The 17879-nt window shown below is 34.5% G+C and overlaps 1 protein-coding gene across 1 annotated transcript in view; it reads right to left on the reverse strand.

Moving 5' to 3' along the window:
- Positions 1–2160: 2160 nt before the first annotated feature.
- The window catches only part of LOC149236445 (polygalacturonase-like), a 91995-nt gene continuing 76276 nt past the window's right edge, over positions 2161–17879 (reverse strand). Inside the window, exon 10 of the mRNA XM_089368915.1 lies at positions 2161–2376. Within this exon, the coding sequence (XP_089225041.1) occupies positions 2161–2376 (216 nt within the window). The remainder of the gene's footprint in view (positions 2377–17879) is intronic.

The raw sequence follows: 17879 nt of genomic DNA on the forward strand, positions 1-17879 counted from the left end.
TATTGTTAATGAATTAATATTTTTTTATTTGTCTTATCTGATGTCATCTACTATTTGTATTTTTTTAAATCTATCAAATATTTGTTATTGGAACTTGAAAGACCATAATTGAAGATTAAAAGGCAATATATGTTGGAAAGGTTATAGAATAAGTGTTTTCTCTTTATCTTCACTTTTAAGAGACATTTTATTTACTAATTTTTAATTTCAATATTCTTTAAGAATATTACAATATTTTTCAAATTTATACTTTATAGCATTTCTTTTGCAACATCTAATATAATTGTTAATTTAATATCGTAAAAATACAAATATTATAATATAGTTTAATTAAATAAAAAACTTTTTCATAATTGAAATAAAAAAAATAAAAATCATATAATACTTAACGTACCAACAAACTCCACTACAAGGATAAATATTTTCTTTAAAAAAAACTATATTATAACCCTATATTGTATATGATAACAATATTAAGTTGCTTTATTTATTAAAAAACAGTCTATATTATATTACCCTTATACTTGTATGTTTATTACAATAATTACATAATAAATTTTATATTATTTTCTAATAGGAAAACTTTGGTTAAAGTTGTGATGTACAGCAATATTTTTTGGTCAAACAAGAGATTAATACGAAGTCAACACACAATCGATCGCGGTAAGAGTCCCAGGCAGGGATTAATAAATGGAATTTCATATATTTATTATTTTAACAATTTTTTTGTAACAGAGAGGAATCGAGGAACCTATTAGTAAGATAAGATATGAACAGGGGGAATTGGAGCATAAAACTTTCAAGATTCAATAATTTCTGATTTCATAGGTTAACCAATTGAACTACTCGGAAACAACTATTTCAACATTTTTAAATTCATATTTACTTTTTATATTTATTTAATATAATTATGAATTTAATATATATAATAATAATAATAATAATAATAAAATATTTAATAACATAAATGATTAAAATTATTAAATAATACAACTTAGTAAATAAAAAATTATCAAACAACACATGAGCCTAATTAATATTCTCAATATTATGGCAATTAATACTCTTAATATTATGACCACTTAATTGGATTATGCGGAATTAACATTTAAATTTGTATGTTGTAATTATGAGTATAGAAACTATATTTGAGAAAATTGGCATAAGGAGTGTGAATTTAATCTTTATGTATTTTTGAGTATTAATTTTGGAGAGAAAGCACATTGAAAATTCAAGTAAGAAAAATAAAAATTATTAAATTAATTAATTTGTGAATTTAATCTTTATGTTTTTTAGAGTATTAATTTTGAAGATAAAACACCTTGAAAATTCAGGGAAGAAAAAATAAAAATTATTAAATTAATTAATTTCGTGTATCGCAAATAAATATAGAAAAATAATTATAACATACACAACCACTTTCTGCACTAATAGGTGTTTACTTGTTGAAATAAGTACCAACAAAATTTTTAAAGACTAGCACTCTACACCAATAAGTATTTACTTGGTAAGATAAATAATTGTAACATACACAATTACTTACTCTACTAACTAACACTCTACACTAATAAGTATTTACTTGGTGAGATAAGTATTAATACCAACTTTTTTAAAATATATGTTTTTTTATTTTGTAATTAAAATAAAAAGACTTAGTCAAATAAAATATAATAATAATTTATATGTGTGGATGTTTTCAATATATTTAAATACAAATTTATAAAAATGTATAAATTAAATGATATCAAATATGAGTATAAAGTAAGTTGACAAAGACCAAATTTCAAAGTATTATGAAGTTCTTATAGAACAAAAACCAGTATAACTGAATCTTGTTAAGTTTGCCTAAGATTTATTGTGATGCTTTTGAGGTACCTTGCAGGTACAAATTAAGTTGAGAAAAGACCAAATTTCACAATATTATGAAGTTCCCATAGAACAAAAACCAATATAACTAAATCTCGTTAAGTTTGTCTAAAATTTATTGTGATGCTTTTGAAATATCTTGTGAGTAAAAAGTAAGTTGACAGAAGACCTAATTTCACAGTATTATGAAATTCCCATCTAACAAAAACCAGTATAACTGAATCTGGTAAAGTTTGGCTATGATTTCTTGTGATGCTTTTGAAGGAGTTTGAGGGACCTCACTAGCTTTTTCAGTCAGCTGGCCGGAAAAATCGTCCCCATAGCCATTCCGAGAGCATTGGTACACACCGTCGTTATTTTATCTGCAGTCGTTGAAGTTATCTGAACATTTGTCAAAGTAATTCCTGTGCAGGCAACTGTCTTGCTGCACGAAAAGTTCACAGCCACATTCGTCGGTGACGTTCCCTGTATGTTTCTATACGTGACATCTTGTATTTGCACTGCGGATGGCTGCACACAACAACATGACGCACAGTATTATTGATACCAAACAATAATACCAAACTTCAAAACATAGTTTTTAAATATTATTGCAATATAACATGGTTTTTACATCTATGCATTTAGTGGAGATGTCCGTAGGTGAAGTTTCTGTTATATATTATCGATCAATATATATATATATATATATAAACAATTATTTTATATTACAATAAAATGAAACACAATTGTTGTTTTCCTTTAAGGTTGCAATTAGGGACGTTTAGGGTTATAGGGGTCTCTCTAAGTTGGGTGAGAGTTGGGTGAGATTTCCGGAATTACCAAATTCCGTGATTACCGATTCTTTAGCTAAAGATGAAATTCTATGTAGTCACCCGATTGATAGTATTTAGAAGATAAAATAAATGGGAAATTTATCCCATATTATGTGTGCTTAAACAAGTATTTTGGAATTAATGTTGATGGCAACATCGATCGCAAGCACACATCCACGGACTTCGAAAAGATATTTCAAGAACGACTGGAACTAAACTCATATTAAGACGTATTCAGTCTATATATTTTACTGGTGCATGTTGGGAAAATATGGAAATGCCCAGAATGGTTAGTTGATCACCTGAATTTTACAAGGTGAAACGGAATAGTACTGATCAATGATAATCGGATTCTTAACATTATGAACAACTATGTCTTCAAATCTGATATTTCGTGCATAGCCAGAACCGCCCTGTATATTTACAAAAGCATGAATTCTGTTATAACCATCCTAGATAATTCAGATATTTACGAACTGCAGTTCATTGCCGTGTGATCATGCACATTTCATGAGTTAGTTTTAAGATGAATAGAAATAATTAAAGGAGCCATACACTTGTTAAACCAACCTGCCAAGTCTTAATTCTCGCTCCGTTGGATGTTTCGACGAAAGTGATGTTTTGGACTAGAATGTCATCAATTTTGGTTTCTTTCCCAGACTTCACTTAAAACAGAAAACTCACACAACTTCATTACCTTCTTTGCTCAATTACATCACACTTATATAGGAAATAACACAAACTAATTCCTAACCACTCATAACTAATTATGTTCAACCACCTACAACTAATTCAGTTCAACCACTCATAACTAACTATTTCTGCATTATTCTCACATCCTTCCTTAATGGAGAAATGGATTTTCTACAATACCTAACTGACTTCTAAAAACTTCAAATTTGATTTTACCAAGGGGCTTAGTAAATATATCAGCCACATTATCCTTGGTGTTACAAAATATCAATCCAATTTCATTTGTCTCAATTTTCTCACGTACAAAGTGGTACTGTAATCCAACGTGTTTTGTTCTAGCATGGTAAACTGGATTATGTGCTAATTTGATAGCACTCTGATTATCACAATTGATACATGTTGCACCACTTTGCGATTCTTCAAGATCCGCAAGAATTCTCCGCAACCAAATAGCTTCACAGGTGGCATTGGTCAAAGCTTTGTACTCTGATGCTGTTGAAGATAAAGAAACAGTTGGTTGTTTCTTACTACTCCAAGATACGACCCCTGATCCAATATGAAATGCATAGCCAGAGGTAGATCGTCTGTCATCTGGATTTCCTGCCCAATCTGAATCAAAAAAACCTGTCAGTACAACATCAGATACATCAGTATACATAATACCAAGATTCACTGTTCCCTTTAAGTATCGGAGAACTTTCTTTGCAGCATTCCAGTGATTTCCTGAAGGCTTAGCCATGAATTGACTAAGAATACTGACTGAGTATGCAATGTCTGGTCTGGTAGTGGTGAGATAGTTCAAACTTCCCACTAACTGACGATATAATGTTCCATTTGCCTCTTTCGATCCATCTTCTTTGTACAACTTTGCATTCTGTTCTAAGGGAGTTGACATAGCTTTGCAATCTGTCATATTGAACTTTTTAAGAATCTCCTTTGTATATTTGCTTTGAGTGATCAAAGTTTTACCAGGTTCTTTCCATACCTCAATTCCTAAACAGTAATGCATTTCACCCAAATCTTTCATTTCAAAAACCTGTGACAACTGAACTTTAATTTCTTCAATTAACTTGTGAGCACTGCCTGTTATAATGAGATCATCCACATACAAAGATATTAAAGCAACATTTCCTTTTTCATCTTTCTTAACATACAAGTTAGGATCATTTTTGCTTTTCACAAACCCATTCTGAAGAAAGAAGGTATCAATCTTTACATACCATGATCTTGGTGCCTGTTTCAAACCATACAATGCCTTTCTTAACCTGCAAACCAGATGCTCCTGTCCCTGTTTGACAAACCCTTCAGGTTGAACCAAATAAACTTCTTCCTTTAAATCACCATTTAGAAAAGCAGATTTGACATCCAATTGATGTATATTCCAATTATGTTTTGTGGCTAAGGCAATCAGTAATCTAATTGTATTCAACTTAGCTACTGGTGCAAAAGTGTCTTCATAATCAATTCCCTCCTGTTGAGCATATCCTTTTGCTACTAATCTTGCCTTAAATTTATCAATTGTACCATCTGCTTTAAATTTTGTTTTGTACAACCATTTGCTTCCAATTGGAACTTTATTTTCAGGAAGTTCCACTAATTCCCATGTTTGATTTTTCATAATAGAAGCATACTCATCATTCATAGCATTAATCCATGGTTCATGTTGTTTAGCCTGCTCATAATCATTTGGTTCTTCAACATTCATTATATTAGACATTAAGGCATAGTCTCTATACCTTTCAGGAAGCCGAGTCTGTCGGGACGACCTTCTTGGTGTGGGTGTTCCATCCATGATTCGTTGGCTTTGAGGTGTATCACCTCCTTGTGATGACTCACTGCTGCTAGATGTGCTCATACTGCTGCTATCATCCTGATCCTGTACCTGTACCTGGACCTGTTCCTGTTCCTGCTTAATCAAAGTATCAAGCTTGAGATGTGCATCATTAGAAATATTCCATGTATCATTCTTTGTGTTACTTTTATCAGTCTGCTCATGAAACAATACATCACGACTTGCAAATAGTTTATGGGAACTTGGATCAAACAATTTATAGGCTTTCTGATCCGTACAATATCCAATGAAAACACACTTGATGGACTTGGCATCAAGTTTGCTTCTGTTAGCCTTAGGAATATGAGCAAAAGCAGTACATCCAAAGACTTTGAAATGACTCACATCAGGTTTATAACCATAAAGAACCTCAAAAGGAGTTTGAAAAACTAATTTCTTAGTGGGACATCGATTCTTCAGATAAACAGCAGTGTTAATGGCTTCTGCCCAGAAACCATTAGAGATGTTCTTACCTTGCAGCATACTACGAGCAGATTCCACCAAGGTTCTATTCCATCGCTCTGCAACACCATTTTGCTGAGGGGTATGTGGCACTGTGAACTATTGTTGAATTCCATTAGATTTACAATAGGTGTTAAATGCTTTTGATTTATATTCACCCCCTTGATCAGATCTGAGTATTTTGATGCACTTTCCTGTTTGTTTTTCAACCATATTTCGAAACTCTTTAAAATACTCAAATATGTCACTTTTCCTTCTAATGAAATAGACCCAGGTATATCTAGATCTATCATCAATAAAAATAACAAAGTATGAAGCACCACCAAGAGACCTAGTTTGCATAGGTCCACATACATCAGTGTGAATTAATTCAAGTATATCATACTTTCGTTTCTCAGTATGAACATGAAACTCTTCTCTATGCTGCTTACCAAGTGCACAAGCTTCACATGGTAAATGTTCACACTTCATAACAGGAAGACCTTCAACCATTGATTTCCTTTGTAACAACGATAAATCATTGTAATTGAGGTGCCCATACCTGTGATGCCATAATTCTGCTGTCGATGTCTCTTGAGATGTCAATGCAACATGGCGCTTGACTGTCACATCCAATCTGTACAATCCTCCAACCCCGGTACCTGTAGAAACAACCTTGTAGTGGTCCTGAACATCTTTCACTATACACCCCAATTTACCAAATTCTACTGTTAAATGATTATCAGTGACAGTGGAAACAGATAGCAAATTCTTTTTGAGAGCAGGTACATACATCACATTATGAATCTGTCGCATTTGTCCATTAGGTAAGTACACATTTATTATGCCATAGCCTTGAACGTTAAGTGACCTATCATTTCCTAGATAAATGTGTGTACCATCAGATTTCTCATAATATTTATCATACCATTCTTTATTACAAGTCATGTGTGTCGAGGCACCAGAATCTATAAACCAAGCATTCTCATCATCAGTTTCAGCAGACAATGCAGCATCAGAAAGAAATAACTTAAGATTTTTAAATCCATCATTCACTGAGGTGTCTCTGTTTATGTAATTTCCATTATGCCTGCTATGTCTTTGATTTGATTCATTATTCTTTCTCCTATAGCAATCTTTAGCCAGATGTCCAGGTTTTCCACAATAATGACATTCAATGTTCCTTTTGACATAAGAATCAGGAGGTGCCATACCTTTCTGCTTTGCTTGAAAACGGCCTCTCTTTCTGTCCCATGGTCTCCCTCGGAATGGTCTTTGGCCTCTTGCAGTGAAAGCCAAATCAGAACCATTTGACTCCAGTTCAAAAGTTTTCATGCGCTCTTCTTCTTGAAGAAGAATTTCAGCCAATTCTTCAAATGTAGGAGGTGTCGGTCTAGCTGAGAGAGCTGAAATAAAGACTTTATAGTCTGGGACTAACCCCTTTAAAGTAACAGTTACCAAGTCTGTACTAGAAACCTTTTCACCAATATCACCAAGCTTATCACTAAAGTCTTTAATTTGGGAAACAAAGTTGCTAATGCTTTCATTGGTATCCATTTTGATAGATAGCAGCTTTGTTTTTAAAAATAAAATACGGTTTGCATTAGTAGTCTCATACAAACCTTTGAGAGTGTCCCATGTCGCCTTCGAAGTTTCACAGTCCCGAATGTGAGGAATGATATTGTCCTTCACTGACATGCGTAGCAGCACCCTTGCTTTCATTTCACGCTTCTCCCAATCTTGAGTATTAGTAGGAGGTTGAGGCTTGGTCTCGTCACCTTTGACAATCGGCCAGAGATTGTATGCCTCCAGTACTGTGATGATCTTAAATTTCCAATTAACATAATTTTCTCCATCAAGTCTTGAAGACTCATTTAAATATGAATCTGCAAGGGTATTAGCCATTTCTGAACTCTGCTATCTTTTAAAAAAAAACTGAACAACCTCTGCTATCAAGCAATTACAAGATTCGGCAAACCCTTCTTTTCCTTCAATAATTTTATAAAACCACAAGATTTCAGAATTTAAAAAACGATACCCGGATTTGCTCAGAATTTAAAAAAGGATACCCGGATTTGCTGCACCGGATTCAGGGAAACAACATTCAAGCTTCTTGCTCAGAATTAAAAAAAAAAACGATACCCGGATTTGCTGCACCGGATTCAGGGCAACGCTGTCCACAGGTCAGCGTATTCTTCAAGCTTCTTGCTGCAACGCCGCTGTCCACACCATCCAAGCTCAGCGTATTGAAGCTCAACGTATCCTTCAAGTCTCCGTCCACACCGTCCACAGGTCCGTCAGGGATCACAGGGCTAATGCGCACACTCTAATGGCAGAGTCTTACTGCCCACGAGGATCACAGGGCTAATGCGCACACTCTAATGGCAGAGTCTTACTACCCACGAAGAGGAGAGAGGCGCAGACAAAAGAGCTCTGATACCAACTTAAAACAGAAAACTCACACAACTTCATTACCTTCTTTGCTCAATTACATCACACTTATATAGGAAATAACACAAACTAATTCCTAACCACTCATAACTAATTCTGTTCAACCACCTACAACTAATTCAGTTCAACCACTCATAACTAACTATTTCTGCATTATTCTCACAACTTCCAATGTTGCATGAAAGAAGAAGTACAATTTAGATTTCATCTTTACTGATTGTATTTTCTGTAGGATAAGATCCAAAATACTTATCTCACCTGATGCCATGGCCTGGGCCACACTTTATGTTTTTGATATTAATAGTAGATGAGCCCGACGAAATGGAAATGCAATCATCCCCTGATATAGAGTATTTATAATCATAGTTAGCAGAACCTTTTATGTTTGTTATGGGTTTGCCAATCTGATTTTTAACTAGATGAAATTAAGATTTGCATTTATAGCAGTTGCATTGAGATAGATATAAGCTAGATGGATATTGACTGATTTATTATTAAGAAAATGGATCTATGCTATATGGTAATATGTGAATAAACAAATTAACGCAAACCAGTGAAATCACTAACTTCTAACCTGTCTGGGTGACACAGTTGTTTATTTGGGCATTCTTAACCCCTTGTAAATGAATACCATCAGTGTTTGGGCTTTGTTCAGGAGCTTGTATCTGAAGCCCGCTTAATTGGATATCACAAGAGTCGACCACTACGAGATACATTCGTTGGCTATTGACAAATGGCAAATTTTTTATCAAAACATTTGAACATCCACTAATAGTCATTGCCTTTAAGACGAACTGAAAATCCAAACAACCGGATGAGCACAACCTTGAATTAAAATTTACAGAAAGAATAAAAACCGTTTATAACAAGGTGATCATTACGTCTTTTTTCAAGCAAATAAACAAGGTAATCAAGTTCCGGCTGGAAACAAACCGGAGGAGCCGCATCCAAGCAACCCTGCACACAAGAAATTTGACGTGATTAATATAAATTGAAGAAGCCGGTTTATACCACTAATTTGTTGTTTAATGGTAAATGTTGGGTAGGGGAAAGATTGTGGATCATGCTTGTGAAAACGTTAGAGGTGGAGTCGGTGGAGTCTAACGAGGAAGGGATGGAATATTAGAGAGGATTGCTGGCGGCTGACCTTGAGGATAAGAGCAGCGTATGTGTTGGGAATTTCTGATCATTCCAAACAAAATTGAAAAACAGAATAATACTCTGTTTTAACACAACAGAAATAAAAATCGTTTGCGTAATACGGTGTTTCAGCAACGCAGTTTCGTCAGTTGTTGTTTGCAGTGTATCAGTAACGGTGTTTCAGCAACGCAGTTTCGTCAGTTGTTGTTTGCAGTGTATCAGTAACGGTGTTTCAGCAACTCTATTTTGACGCCGAGAAACTATTTTCTGTTTACGGCGTAACAACAACGCGCAACGGTGTTTTAGCAACACAAAAAAAATACTTGTATTCATTAACAATAAACTAACTGTTACAAAACATCTTCCTCACATAGAGGGATTTTCACAAAAGATTATGCTGAAGAGCATCTTCCTCTTGACAGAAGGATTACAACAGGAACGCTTCAGTTCCACAAACCAATTTCTCACTATCTCAGAAAATTACAGTTTCAACACTATTGTGCGTTACAAAAAGGAACTCTCTATCATTCTTCTAACATTTGAAAGAATTGTTGTTCATTACATTTATATGTTAAAACATATTTGACTTTAAACAATAAAATAATATAAATATCTTCTAAAGCTTATCTGTGTATTGAATGCAGCAAGCGGTGATGCCTTTTGAAGAAATGAAGTCGGTTGTTCCAGGGGAATTTAATGTTGAAAATTTAATGCACATTAATGTGAAAAATATCAAGCACGACTTTGAGGCATCCAACAGTCTGGAATATCTACAACAAATCAGATTTTTGTCCAGCTGTTTATGTTGCAGTTGGAATTAAATTCCAACGCTCCCCCTTAATTTCAACTGCTGGGTTTTTTCTGCATACCCAGGCATTTCCTGAAATGATCAAAACTTTTCTTTCCCAATGGTTTTGTCAGGATGTCAGCGAACTGATCCTCTATTCTGCAGTGCTACAAAACAATCTCACCATTGTTAACCAATTCACATATGAAGTGAAATTTGGTGTCTATGTGCTTTGTCCTTTTATGAAAAACAGACTTTTTAGACAATGCTATTGTTGAGCTATTGTCACAGAAAATGGTTGTGCCCTTTTCTTGTTCATGACACAAATCTCTGAGAACTCTTCTCAGCCACACTGCTTGGCATGCTACTGCTGTTACTGCCACATACTCTGCCTCTGTTGTTGACAAAGACACAACTAGTTGCTTCTTGGGAGCCCGTGAGATGGCTCCCGAACCCATATGAAACACATACCCCGATGTGCTTTTCCTATCATCAACACTTCCAGCCTAATCACTATCAGTGTAACATGTCAACATGAAACTTTCAGAAGAAGAGTATAAAATACCAAACCCCTTCGTTCCATTTACATACCTTAGAATCCTCTTGGATGCCTGCCAATGAGTCTCTTTCGGTATTTCCATAAATCTGGAGATTAAACTCACAGCGTGCATAATGTCCAGCCTAGTTGCAGTCAAGCACATAAGGCTGCCAACTATGCTCTTGTACAATTTTGGATCAAAATCCTTGTTGTTGTCTTCTTTGGTCAATTTCAACCCCATTACAATTGGAGTCACAGCTGCCTTGCTATTCTCCATGTTAAATCTCTTCAACACTGCTTCTACATATTTAACTTGAGAAATGAGAACACCATTTTCACTTTGGTCTACTTCAATTCCAAGAAAATATCTTAAGAAGTCCAAGTCAGTCATTTCAAATTCACTTTTCATGACTGCTTTAAAATCAGAAATGAGAGAAGCATCATTGCTGGTAAAAATCAAATCATCTACATATAAAACAACAATAAGAATCTTACCGTCATTCTCCTTTATGTAGAGTGTGGGTTCACCATCACACTTATCAAACCCATTCTCAATTAGATAAACATCTATTCTGCTGTACCATGCTCTTTGAGCTTGCTTCAGCCCATAAAGAGTCTTCTTCAGTTTGCAGACTTTACGCTCTTGGCCTTCAACTTCATAACCTAGAGGTTGTTCAACATAGACCTCTTCTTTTAACACTCTATTCAAGAATGCAGATTTAACATCCATCTGATAAATCTTCCATTTGTGTTGTGCTGCAATAGACAACATTGTTTTGACTGTTTCCATCCTTTCTTCTGGTGCAAAGGTTTCATCATAGTCTTTTCCTTGTTGTTGCTTGTAGCCTTTCATAACAAGTCTTGCTTTGTGCCTGTCAATCTTGCCTTCAGCATTACTTTTGGTCTTATAGACCCACTTAACTCTAATGGCATCTTTTTCTTCAAGGAGGTCCACTAACTCGCATGTTTTACTCTTCTCAATTGCACCAATTTTTTCATTCATTGCTTCAATCCATTTATCTTCATTTACAGCATCTTCAAAATGAACTGGGTCATCAACATGACAATAGAAAGCGAATAATGAATTCAAACCGGTATTGTTACTTACATCTCCTTATTCATAAATCTCGTTCAGATTTCTGAATCTTGGTCTTCTTGGTGTGCTTGGAGTTCCATCCGAACTTGAGGGTATTTCTGATCCTTGTGGTGTGCTTGCAAGATTATTTATGCTTTTGTTTTGGCTTCTTCCACGACCTATGTTATTTGCTCTGCCTCGACCTTTTCCTTGGCCAAAAGACATCTGAGTCTTGAATGCTTGCTCAAAAGAGGAATCAGTTCCTCTACTCAGTCTGTGTTTATGAGATATAAGAGAAGCACTCAGTTCATCTACTGTGAACTGTGAGAGATCTTTTATTTCTTCTATTGCTACCACAATAGATTCAAACCTTGAGGATAAAATTTTCAAGATCTTCTCTACAATCATTCTTTCTTCAAGAATCTCACCATGAGATCTTATCAGAGTTATCAACCCAATAACCTGAGTGAAGAATGAATCTATTGTATCAGATTCCTTCATGTTGAGCGTTTCAAAGTCTCTCCTCAACATCTACAACTTGGCAGTCTTCATCTTCTCCATGCCTTGATAGGCAGTTTTGAGAATATCTCATGCCTTCTTCGATTTTGTTGCTGCTGCAATCCATGGAAAAACACTTTCATGTACTGATTGGAAGAGAAAAAAGAAAGCTTTGGCATCCTTCTTCCTGTCGCTCTTCAACTGGTCTCTTTCTGTTGCTGTTAAAGCAACTAATGCTGTTGCATCTGCAGGTTCAGCATAACCAGTCTCAACCAGCGCCCATATTCCCTGAGAAGCAAACAATGCTTTCATTGTTATGGACCAATAACTGTGATTTTTCCCATTAAATTGTGGCAGTTGGGAATTTGTCAAACCTATTCCAGCATCTGCCATCTTAACCTGTATAAATAAAGAAGAGATACTGACTGTATAAATAAAAACAAGCAAAAACTTTCTCTGTTGGAGAAAATCTGCTCAATAAGCTTCTTACAGCTCCTACAGTGAAAAAACAAACTTTGTTTTTGACTCACTGAGTGCCTAGACCAGCTCTGATACCATGTTGGGAATTTCTGATCATTCCAAACAAAACTGAAAAACAGAACAATACTCTATTTTAACACAGCGGAAATAAAAATCGTTTGTGGAATACGGTGTTTCAGCAATGCAGTTTCGTCAGTTGTTATTTGCAGTGTATCAGCAATGGTGTTTCAACAATGTTGAAACTGGTGTTTCAGCAACACTATGTTTTGACATCGAGAAACTATTTTCTGCTTACGGTGTAACAGCGACGCGCAACGGTGTTTCAGCAACGCAAAAAAAACACTTGTATTCATTAAAAATAAACTAAATGTTACAAAACATCTTCCTCACATAGAGGGATTTTCACAAAATATTATGCTGAAGAGCATCTTCCTCTTGACGGAGGGATTACAACAGGAACGTTTCAGTTCCACAAACCAATTTCTCACTATCTCAGAAAATTACAGTCTCGGCACTGCTGTGCATTACAAAAAGGAACTCTCTATCATTCTTCTAACATTTGAAAGAACTGTTGTTCATTACATTTATATGTTAAAACATATTTGACTTTAAACAATAAAATAATACAAATATCTTCTAAAGCTTATCTGCGTATTGAATGCAGCAAGCGGTGATGCCTTTTGAAGAAATGAAGTCGGTTGTTGCAGGGGAATTTAACGCTGAAAATTTAATGCACATTAATGGGGAAAATATCAAGCACAACTTTGAAGCATCTAACAGTCTGGAATATCTATAGCAAATCAGATTTCTATCCAGTTGTTTATGTTGCGGTTGGAATTAGATTCCAACAGTGTGGAAGGAGATTGTTAGTGCCATGCGTGCAACGTGTATTGGGCAAATGACTGTCGTGTATTAGGCAAATACTAAAACCTTTTGTGTGGTTTAACAGGACCACCCATTTTTTAGTGGCCACATGTACAAAACGATGAAGTGAAACAGAACAGTTAAAGGGAACCCTTACTTGTTGTTTGTTAACCTTGCAGGATTTAGACCACCAATATTGGCCTTGACCATCACTGACACCGTGACCTTCTAGGGTCAACCCAGATATCCCATAAAATCGAATCCACGGATTAAGTTCACTGCTATTCCATGCAGATTGTTTATTGGGTGCAACTATTTTTTCAATAATCTGCAAATTTATGATTTTAGCAAATAATTTAACATAGAATTTTCATAATACTCGACCTCTATCCAATATCCAACGTTCTCACCTCTAGTGAAATATGAGACTTACAAGGGCGAAGAAACGTCGCTGGCTTAATCAGAAATGTCTTCCCCAATGGTACTTGCAACACTCCGTTGGAAGATGCCATGCATGCTGCTTCCCATGCTTCTATGAATGCCTATAAATGACAAATGAGAAACAATACGTAGGTGTTATAACAACAATAATAATCTAATCAAATTATACCTAGTGCATGAATACTACACAGATTTTAATCGTGAAAATAAAACACATGTAAAGATCGTGGGAGGGAATTTTCCTAAAATCTAGGAGTTCTGTCAAAGGGACGGTATTAATTTATAAAGGTGCACGCCCACTGGCTCCCAAGATTAAAGATGAATATATGCGAAGTGCATCAAACTTTACAACAAAAGTATCAAATGAATATTGAATCTATATAATTGCTTAAAATATATTCACCGTTAGATCATATTTTAAACCGCCGGCATGTGCACTGTAGTCTAAGACATTGAATATCGGTGAAGCGCTGGAATAACTTTTGCTCAGCAACACCTTTCTATGAGTAGCCCAACTTGAATCCACCATTAACAGGGCCATAATAGCAACAGCTGAGGCAAATGTAGTCTGCAGATAATTTTTTTTGTTCAAAACGACTCGTAATTTTTTCACGCACAGAAAATTAGAAATCACAAGCATTGTTTGCAAGGAATTACCACCAATTTGAAATCACAAGCTTGTTTTTGGTTTGCTTTTTCTTCTTTCTACCTAAACCTTGATAGACTCGGGTTGGTCCATTTTATTTTTTCAAAACGCACTGTGGCCATAAAAATTGACCCAACTCTCACTGGGCATTGAGGAAACTCATGTTGCTGTAACATATTCAAATTCCAGAGGACAAGGAATAGTTTGACGGTTATTCATTTTTCGGAGCCTCCATGCTTTATTTTATCAATATTTCACGCCAACTGAATAATATGAACGCTAAGCCGACTGCCGGTTTTGCCTTGCCACTATCGAATCGAATGATGAAATTAACCTACTACAAATGTTAAAATGATAATATCCCAGAGTCGTAGTTTGACAAAAATCTTAACTTGTGTGTATTGATTGATGGAGGTGTTTTCTGAACATTCTCATTGCATTTCCGATTCTTACGGAGAGACTGAAATGAGTCACCCTCTTTGACCTGATACGGTGATGGGCCGTAGATTGCGTTTATTCTTCAGAAGTCTTCATAGAAGGGTGCCTAGTTGTTATCTGCATGTCTATATCTGTGATCCGTTACTTCTTTCGAATTCTTTCTACAACGGTGTACCTAGATGTGATCTTGGTGTTTGGATGCTTGGTCTCTCACCTGTGGAAATTAAATCGAATCGGTGAATTTATTGGGGTTGAAATATGGTTGGTATTGTAATAAAATGTATTTTTTTTTTCGAGGGTAGCGTTCATGCCTTTTTTTTTTTCATTCGTTGTAATTTTCTTCTCCCTCGTTATAATTTACATGGTAATTATATTTCAAGTGTAATTATATATTTTATTGTTAGGGTTATTGGTTATTATGAGATACAATCAGTTTGTAGAAGGTTGTTTAGAACTAGTTAAATGTGAAAGATTTTTTCTGACAAATTAAAATTACTCTTTGGTGAGATATATTACATTGCTTAATAGAAAGTGTTTTTTCTTTTTCAAATGAGTGATTTTGTGTTTAAGATAGTTTGCTTCTCTTAGGATGTATTTATATTTGTATTATTACATTGCTTAACAGAAAGTGCTCCTCAAAAAATTGTGTGATAATGTCTATTTTCTTGTATTTTAACATAGAGGAGGTCTACTCCCCACTCTCTCATGAGTACACCCATAGAAATAGAAAATTAGCAGTAGATATCTTTGTTGTGAGCATTAGAATAAATTGTTTTTCCGCCATTTGAAGATTCAATACATTTTTTGCTAAGGAGTGAAGAGATTTGTAAAGGGCTTGGCTATACTCTTAAACTAGCCTATGTTCTAGGATAGGGACATTCCTAAAGCATGCTATGTTTTGGGATAGGGACATTCATAAATGGAAAATAAAATATGAGAAGGGTGGCAGGTCACTATCACATACTCAGGACACTACATTACTCAACACTCATTTGAATTCATTAGGTTAACAAAGTCTTACATATATATAGGATTAGGTTATTGTTGAACAAATTCCTAAAATATAGGATTCGCCAACTCATGAAAGATTAATTAAGAAAACAGTGCTAATGACACGTAAGAAGTTTTAATTATAGGAGAATCTTCTAGATTTTTCCATTATTCCATCACTTCCCCTTAATGGAGAATTTTTTTTCCACCTCTCTTGTACCATCATTACTGTAGAGTTTCACATTCTTTTGTAATGGTATTAGTACTACCATACATTGGTCTTTTTTAATATTTTGTAACTCCTTGGTATATTTACTCTGTGTAACAACTGTTTATTCACCTTTTCTCCATATCTCAAGAGCTAATTAATAATGCAATTCATCAATGTCTTTCATTTCAAACTCTTATGAGAATTGTCCTTTAACTTCATCAATTAACATAGAAACATTGCTTGTTATAATAAGATCATTAACATAGATAGACATCATAATAAAATGCGCTTTTTGATATATATAATTTTTCTTTTCAGAAAGCCTTTATGAAGAAAGAAAGAATCAATCTTCACATACTGTGATCTTGTGCCTAGTTCAATCCATATAATGCTTTCTTTCAGTTGCACAGAAGGTCCTTTTGACCCTTTTTAACAAGACTTGTTGGCTGAACAAGGTATACTTCTTGTTTTAGTTCCTCATTCAAGAAGAAAAACATCTAGTTGATGTAGTTTCCATTTTTTTTTTGTAGCTAAAGCATTCATCAATCGAATTGCATTCAAATTAGCTACAAATGCAAAAGTTTCTACATAATCAATTCCATCTTTTTGTGAGTATCCTTTTGGAACTAACCTAGCTTTATGTTTATATATATTTCCATAAACTTTAAATTTAGGTTTGAATTACCATTTGGATCCAATGGGTACCTTATTTTCATGAAATTCCATTAAATATCAAGCATCTTTATTCATTATAGACTCATATTCTTCCTTTATTTCATCTCTCCACTCTTTATGCTCATTAGATTCTTCAAAATCCAAAGGTTCTATGGCATTTATAATTTTAGTCATTAAGGTGTAATCTTTAAATCTTACTGGTGGTTGAGTTTGATGAAATGATCTTGTTGGTACTTAGTTTATTTCAAATCTTCTCTTGCTTCATGTGAATCATCTGTTCGTCTTGATTGCACTATGGTTGCTACAGGTGTCCATGTCATTGGATTCTTCCTCTTTCTAATCATGCTTATCAGCTACCTCCTCTTTGACATCATCATATTGATAAGGAATATGCCATCCAACATACCTGTCATTCTTATGGCCTTCACCTGCAAGCACATGAAATAATACATATCTTCATGAAAAATTTTTGTGTGTGCAAGGATAAAACAATTTATATGATTTATGATCAAAACAGTAACCTATGAAAAATCACTTGATAGATTTGCATCAAGATTCCTCCTATCTTCTTTCTGAACATGAGAAAAAAAATTTCTTTCGAATATTATCAAATGAATTACTGTTGGTTTATAACCGTAAAATGCTTGAAAAGGAATCTTATGATCTAAGCTTTTAGTTCAACTTCTAATTTTCAAGTAAACAACAATGAAAAATCTTCAACCTAGAAAGAATTGGTAAGATTCTTACCTCTTAACATGCTCCATGCACATTTTACGAGGCTTCTATTCTTCCTTTTAGCTACACCATTATGTTATGGAGTATATGGTAATGTGTATTGTTGTACAATTTCGTGGTAATTCCAGTACTTCATGAATTCAATTGAAATATATTCTCCCCCTCTATCTGATGAGAAGATCTTGATGTGTTTTCTTGTTTCCTTTTCAACCAGGTTTTTGAGCTCCTTAAAGTATTGAAATACATCACTCTTCTTTTTCATGA

Source organism: Pinus tabuliformis, chromosome 8 (assembly GCF_031772625.1).
Source record: "Pinus tabuliformis cultivar Carrire ecotype Pingquan chromosome 8, CPIR1, whole genome shotgun sequence".
NCBI lineage: Eukaryota > Viridiplantae > Streptophyta > Pinopsida > Pinales > Pinaceae > Pinus > Pinus tabuliformis.